We start from the raw sequence: 7,967 nt of genomic DNA on the forward strand, positions 1-7,967 counted from the left end.
GTCAAACATTCTCTGTTTTTCCAACCACTGTTAAATCAAGCCAAATTGTAACTGTATTAATAATTAACATGTTGCCACTCCTCTTCAGACACCAATCTTATTTTAACATGCAGTTAAAAACTCAGTAAAAAGGCATGTTTAGCCTCTGTAAAATGTAATTTATAAACAATAAACATCTGTAGTAGTCTTACACTACACTGAGTGTGCCTTAAGCATACCTGAGGAATGCTGTGGAGGGTCTGTATTAGTGCTGAAAAAATAACTAAGCCTTACCAAATCAGAGGGACCTAATCCCAGACAAGTTCCAAATGACTGACATTTATTTGAAAAAAGTTGCTCACACACACATGTAACTATACAAATAGTATATGGCACATAGATTAACTTACTTGATGGCAAAAACAGACATGGATCAGGAGAATGGTAAGATGCATAAAGGGCAAATGCCACCTGATATGGTACCAGTAGAAAAGCATTGCGCCCCTTCAGCTGAGGACGTTGTCAACATGTGAACGACAATGTGAACAAGGGCTCCTGCTCCTTGGCTTCCTTGCTGAGAAAGAATCCCTGCAGAACTGCCAGTCCTCCTTCGAATCATTGCTAACAGCCACCTGGTCCCCCAGTGACTGCAAAAGGTAGACACTCCACCGAGATCAGGTGCTCACATGCCCATCCTGATACTCTGTATGATCTGAAAGATGGCTGTACGAAGAAGGACACAGTGAGCCAAGGCCTACCACAGATAGGTAAATAAAAAACATACAGTAACACGAAGTTAAGAGTGAAGTTCACTGTGATACACTAAACAGAAAACAACTACAAACTAAAATGTTTTCTTTTCTCTTGCTTTGGGTACCTTACATCAGGACAAAACCCACCAGTTTGCACTGAAATCTCTCTGCTGAGATCAGTATGTCTATTAGACATCATAAGATGAGCGTTTGTTTTTACCTGATCCACATACAACAAATACGAAGAGAGCCAGGAGCCAGGGCCCTACAGGGTATTTCTCCTCTTGCGGTCGCTGGAATGCAAACACATTTATTGAAGTCTCTAGCATAACAATTATTGCAGTCTCTATTGTCGACCTGAAAATTCTGACCAACAGTACAAACTGTTCACTGGGGTTCCACAGCCTGGAGTCTTAATGTGTAATCATCCATAGCTTGAGAAAAACCTTAAGCTGCAAAGATTTCCACTACAATGGGATGGTTTGCTACAGGTGATGGCAGGCCTGCTCACTTCTTGACCTATTTGGATTCTGTACAGGTGATCTTGTCTTTTCTTTGTATGGCATATGCACTAAGTTTGCTCCTGACTGATATACATGTAACATAAATGACAGGGACAGAAATAATTACACCAGTAATTATGAATCATATTATTCTATTGTGTTATTATTATTATATATAAATATTATCAATACCTTAAATCTTTAAAAAAGACTTTGGTATGATTATTTTGGCAAAATATGTGTACTTGTCAATAATGTTACAAAACAATTGTATTTCCCGTGTCAAAGGAAGCACACAGCTAATTAGTGTTAACTGACTATGATGCTGGTCCTTATAGTATACATAGCACACCTCCAGATCTAGTTAGTACACCACAGAGTCAGAGAAGTGTGGCTCATTACCAAATATATGTTTGCTTCCTTGAGTTAAATGAATTAAATGGCCTAGCTGGACAAGTAGCAATATCATGCAGAAATCAGTTACTCTTAACTTATCTCAATTTTACATTAACACTCATTCACTACTCAATCACTGCTCAGTTAACTTTACTTGAAAATTTCAAGGCAGACTTGCCATGATATGATAAACTCAAGTTTAGTAAAGGTCTATGTCTGCTTTGTGTCTTAAACATCCCATCTGTAAAAAAACGGTTTAATGTCTTGTGCCGTTTTAAAAACAAACAAAAAATAATTTGGCAGTTTACAATGTGTGATTCTTTTGTTGGTGGAACTTTCGTCATCGGGGGGACTCTGACCCATTTTTAATAGTCCAAGGGCATCCAGACACATTGGAATGTTATCTTCTCTATTTACATTCAGCCTGTGCAGCTTAGTCCTCATGCTGAAGGGCCTGCATCTCATCATTAGCTTGTATAGATGTGTTATGAGTGTTTATATATGCGTGTTTATAGTTATATTCACAAATCACCGAAGACAGAGAATTTTCCAGAAGGAATTAAAAAAAAAACCCAGAAAACCCATGGTCAACTAGGAAAAAAATGGGAATTTATTCCCTGACCCCAGGATGAGTTGGCCAAGAGGCTCATAGAAAACAGTGGAATGGTTTGAAAATCCATCAGTTCATTGCATCAGCTTTTGTTTAGGGGCAGTTTGGTGGCATGGACAGCAAGGGTGGCTCAGGCAGGCTATGAGGAGGACCTCCCATCCAATAATACATCATTTACACCACACAATTATGAATATAGCTTGCATGGGAACATGCTGAGGATTGGTACAAAATGTCAAATATGAATATTTTGCAGAGGTTTATTTTTGTAAATATCTCACTAAGCAAATGGAGTATGTGAAATGCAAGGTACGTAAATAGGCCTGTGCTTGGATTATGGTATTTGCCAAGCAAATGCATAATAATGTATTACATTACATCTTATAAACAAAAATTGGTAGCACATGTTATGTGTAACTAAGAACAAAACCAACTATTATTCCATAAAATACCATCTGAACTTCAAATCACCTATATTGACTAATTTAGGCTGATAAATAGCATTTTCAGCAGTGATTATAATTCAACTTGCCCAATAACCTCACTTTAAAAATCTTAACATTTAGTAGATGTGGCCACGTAATATGTAAGCAATGGACACACAACTTTTTCAGGATGACTGTGAATAAAAGAATACTGAAAATGGCAAATAGCACAAAAAACCTGACAAAGTAAAGTACAAACGCATCTTATGCAGCCAGATCAAAAGATCACGATAAATGGCTTGTTCAAGATATCTTTTTTCTTTTTTTACAACCGTGAATATATAATTGAATCTGCTGCCACATATGGTTATTTAAAATAGTTACAAATATTTGTATGGTCTGTAACTTGCTGTAAGATTAAACTTTACACACATTAAACTTTACCTCTACTATGGATGCAAATAAAGTGAATAAAAACCATAATGTTGGTTCAGGGATTACGCAACACGTTTCATCCATTGAGACCCGGTCAAGAGAGGACAATACATAACACATGGATAGATAAACATATGCATTTCAAACGGCTCCAGGGTAAGACTGTCCAATGCACATATTGATGAATATGCTGTGCTAGAGCAACACGCCTCATTCTGTGTCAGAACACTCTTCCTCTCTACACAAACAATGGAACATCAAATTGATGTCACTGGATGTAACCAATTGATCAACTAGTTACACGTCATTCTATTATCAACTGATCAGTACGCCACTCCTAGTTTTAGATTAGACCAATTGATCAACCATACTTGTACAGATAAGTGTAAAGAGTTCGAGATTGTTCCGTGATGAAACAGAATCAATGACAATATGCATCAAGGTAGAACGTTTTGGGGACTCGCTCTTTTGCGTATACAGACAAATGAATAAATGATGGTGCTATTTTGTGACCGCTTTTGATTGGGATGTTTTTTAAATTATGGTAATCGATACAATCATATCCACACACATTTCAAGCTATTGGTCTGACTACACATTTGTGTTAAGTGGCACAAAAGATTTACCAGATTATGGAACCGCTACAACGAAACATGCAGCTAATTATTTGAACAGGAAGCTAAATGCTATGCTTACCTTTTCTGCTTGTCAGCTAATGATGTATTGAAATGTGTATTTCAATAGTCATTCAATAATTATGCCATATCCGTAATGAATCACTAGAGAACGCAGACTGCAATGACAAACGGAATGATCAGGTAAAATATTGTGGCAAGGCAGCTGAAATGCAGAACGAATCAGGATCACATTGTTTATGAAAGGGGATCCTTCATGTAAAGCATGCCACTACTAATATTTCTATCATACATAAGAACTATTTAAAGAGATAAATAACGTCCCATGTTTGTAATTCTTGCATGAACAACAACGACGACCTCATCTTATGAAGAAAGCCCATGTCTTACCAGTGTCTTTGCCACGTTCCCTCTCTGTGTTATGTTTTTGCTGTGCTTCTCATTTGCCATTCGGATCCTCTGTTTTGCTACCATCTTTCGAGGAAATGCAGTTATTACTATATTTACTGTATTTTATTCTAAGGTTGGTAATGATGCTAAAACGCTATCTCTCAGCACCTGCAAGTGTGCAGCGTAATGGACGGAAGCACGCTTCCATAGACCAGCGAGCGGCTGGAGAAGCGCGCATCAGACGCTGCTTATTTCTCCTGCCTGACGGTTTTATCTGCTCGTTGTACCTCTGTGCTGCCTATTCAATATATTGGAAGTATGTACGTAAGTGTGGTTCTTATTGGCTGGGAAATTTCGACATTAATGCTATTTCATTTGAGTGTGTGCATACTGGCAGGGGTTCTGTTTTTCTTCAACCTGGTGCGAAAGGGACGTGTTGGATTTAGAGCAAGAGGCACACTGTACGCCATACAATGCAAATAAACATTCGACAGACATGTGACACATGAATATAATGCTTTGGTATACTAACACAATTTGGAAGCGGAATGATATTTTAAGTGTGAATATTTCTGTCTGAAAAAGCTGCATACTCAGGGGAATGGATAAAGGGGGCATGTGGTTCACAGCATTAAAGGTAGTTGAAGCATATGGGGAATACCTTCATACTTGGATTTCTAACGTTAAAAAGGCCAGCAGGTGAAGTAATAGGACTAGGCCTAAACAACACATTTGCTCCAGAACACAAAGCATATTCTCAGCCACACACAAGACCATAGGCTAGTCTCTGTATGGTTTAAAGTGTTTGAGTCCAGCCTGACTGAACCAGTCGACCTGGACCAGACCTCTGGTGTAGAAAACCACAGGGCTCTGTCTCTTCTGCTCTATCTGAGGAATTCTTCATCTGTTAAATCATTTTATGCCCCATTCTTGTCCATGGTACTGAACTGTAAAACAACCATTTCAATCACATTTCATACACATCATAATCCTTACTAATTCACAGTGTTCTGCTTCTCTCTCTGCATGCCATTCTTTAGCACTCAGGATACCTCCTGTTTGCACTTTGCTTATTGGTAGTTGATGTTATTGTAATATTAGGAGTCAGTATGATGCATTACAGGCCCCTTCTCAATGGTGACTGTCATTATTATTTTTAATCGTATTTTATATTGATTGTTTTTTGAATTTCATTGTAAACTATGTGTATCATCAAAAAGACGACACAACCATCAACAATAAAGTGAGAATCCAAAGAAATGTGAGAATCCAAAAAAAGTTTATTTCATCACATTCATTTTACATCATCTGTTACATCATTACATCACTTAATTTCATTGTATATTATGCATTTCACAACCTTAATTCCCCATGTATCTCATGTACCCCTAATGAGGCTTCACATAACCCCTGGCGGTCTATGTAGACCTGGTTCAGAATCCCTGCCTTATTGGGTCTTGAGATACATTGAAGTAGCAAGTTGAAGGACATTGTAAATTCACTGGCAATGTGGAAAAGGTACCACAGAGGAAAGTTAGTTTGCGGTCCTATATTAGAGATTGCAGACCGTGCTGTCAGAACGCACTGAAAATGCCTTGTGATTAAAAAGAGTTAGTTTTTAAAGTTTGCATGAGAAATATGAATAATAATGTTAATGGTCAATGGTCAATTAATGTGACCTTAACATAAAGCGATACAGAGTTTGGTTATCCATACTAATCCATGTCTTCAGCAGGTGTGTGAAAAGGAAGTCCCATTTACACATGGTACATATAATGATCACACTTTCCATTCACATACATGCAATTGTTTATTTCTCTTTTTCTCACATCATTCATATGATAAATCTATGCACAATCAAGAGGGTCTTTGGCATTGTAAATTTGCAAGTATGATATGCTATGGTCATTAATAATTTATGCCCCAGATATTTAAGGCAAACTTTCCAGTGTCAACATTTCCCCCTTTTCTAAAGTCTGACTCTCTTCCTTCTACATACAGAATGTTTCTGGAGAAATGCGTATTGAAGGCACACAATGTTCTCTCCCATTAGACATCTGGAGTTCAGAAAAGGACAGCTCTCCGCTGCAAAGATCAGACAGCATTCAATTAGTCATAGCCTACTCAGGTACAGGAGAGCCCTATAATCTAGCAATACAAATTTCCTCTCATTGTGTTATGAGAGTAGCTAACATTATAGCAAGCTCAAAGACCTCCAGTCCCTTTAGTCATATAACAAAGACAGCAGGACCAACTGTCTGTTGAGATTCAGCATTAGCGGTTACACTGAAAAGTTACCTACACTTTAAAGCTCAAAATGTCACATCCTACCCCACTCACACCTGTGGATGTAGCCTAATGTCTTTCTCCTGTCCTTGTTCCTGGATTCACATATACACACTTCATGTATGCAGATGTTAATCAGCTGGCCCTGGAGACGATGTCACCATTTGTATTGGATTTTTAGTACTACAGACTTGGTTATACCTTGTAACTTGCAGTTTTCTTCATGCAATTGCATATAAATCGAATGATATTTCTTTTTAAATATTAATTGTTCATATTCAGCCCCGAGCCATACAGTTATCCATGATTGTTAAGAATCAAATTTTGTATGACCAAATTTGAACAAAATTGCTAGACTTTTCAAATGAGAATAATGCGTGCAATTTTGTGAGAAGAAATGGTGCTTTAGAAATTGGCAGAGGTCTTGCTACACTGATAAAATGGTTGCCTAGCAACTGCATGTAGAGGCTGTGATGAGTGAATTGCCTGAGAGAGTAGAACAGGCATGCAATGGCTGATGGGTATTTTTTACTTTCTCTGTTTTTACACATGACACCTTAAATATTTCTTTACACCCTGTACAATTAAACATTTCTTACTTTTTCATCAAGTGAAGTTAAAAGCATAATTTAGCACCTGCCATCTGAAATACCTTTAAATAGGTTTGATATTTTAATACAGTTTTCTCAGGTCAAGGCTTTGAGTGCAAGTTGAATGTGAGGCTTGTAAAACAAATGAGTCCAATGAAAAACAGGAGGTTTTCGTTCTCCAATTTCAGCCTTAGACAACAATGGGATCCCTGGTCCATTTTAAGGCAAAACATTCCTCTGGTATAAAAGGGAAACTGATGACATCCTATTGTGTAGGAGGTGAACTTCACATGTGAGAGATTGAATTAGAAGCTGTGCAGTAAAAGCCCTGGCTATGAATAACAGGACACGCCAAAATGTTCCAGCACAACAAAAGACCGAGTGAGTTTCCCTCTCTTTACACCAAGGACCTTGATCCAATTGTGCAGTTTATGCGTCTGTAAACAGGAAGGTTGGCTGGATATCAAATATATCACACAGCGACACTGATCCTACCCCCTCTGCGTTCTGTCTAACTTTTTGCTGAAGAAAACATCAAACTCTAACTTTGCCTTTCTTGTATAAGTGTTTGAGAATCAGTTACTTAGATACGTAATATGCTTATTCGGAAGTTATTTAAATCGATATTGAACTTTTTTATTATGTGCAGGAACTGTTTTCAGTGTTTGTTACATCTTGGCAATGCACCATGGAAGTATTTTATTACATGAATATATAATACGTGAAATGGTTTCATCAAATCCAGACGTCTGCTGCAAATCTCAGCTGTAGCTAAATACATTGTACATACAGTTGTATCATATACAAAGTACAGCCATTCCCCAAATAATACATTGTCAGCATTAGTGTAAACCCAGCTCACACATCAAGTTCTCTCAGTGTTGCTTTGGCATTGTAGCAATGTGGTGACTTACTATAGACCTGTTGCGAAAACATTATGCACTCACTGTGAAATTAATTGATCCC

At 37.7% G+C, this 7,967-nt stretch overlaps 1 protein-coding gene across 1 annotated transcript; it reads right to left on the reverse strand.

Annotated features, from left to right (window-relative positions):
- Nucleotides 1–342: 342 nt before the first annotated feature.
- On the reverse strand, nt 343–4,400 carry serp2 (stress-associated endoplasmic reticulum protein family member 2). Its single transcript, XM_036540990.1, has 3 exons — nt 4,126–4,400; nt 952–1,024; nt 343–702 (listed from the first exon to the last, which is right to left on the reverse strand). The coding sequence occupies exons 1-3, from the start codon at nt 4,207–4,209 to the stop codon at nt 662–664; spliced, it is 198 nt and encodes a 65-aa protein (XP_036396883.1). The 5' UTR covers nt 4,210–4,400; the 3' UTR covers nt 343–661.
- Nucleotides 4,401–7,967: the final 3,567 nt, after the last annotated feature.

The sequence above is a fragment of the Megalops cyprinoides genome, chromosome 11 (assembly GCF_013368585.1).
Source record: "Megalops cyprinoides isolate fMegCyp1 chromosome 11, fMegCyp1.pri, whole genome shotgun sequence".
Classification (NCBI taxonomy): Eukaryota; Metazoa; Chordata; class Actinopteri; order Elopiformes; family Megalopidae; genus Megalops; species Megalops cyprinoides.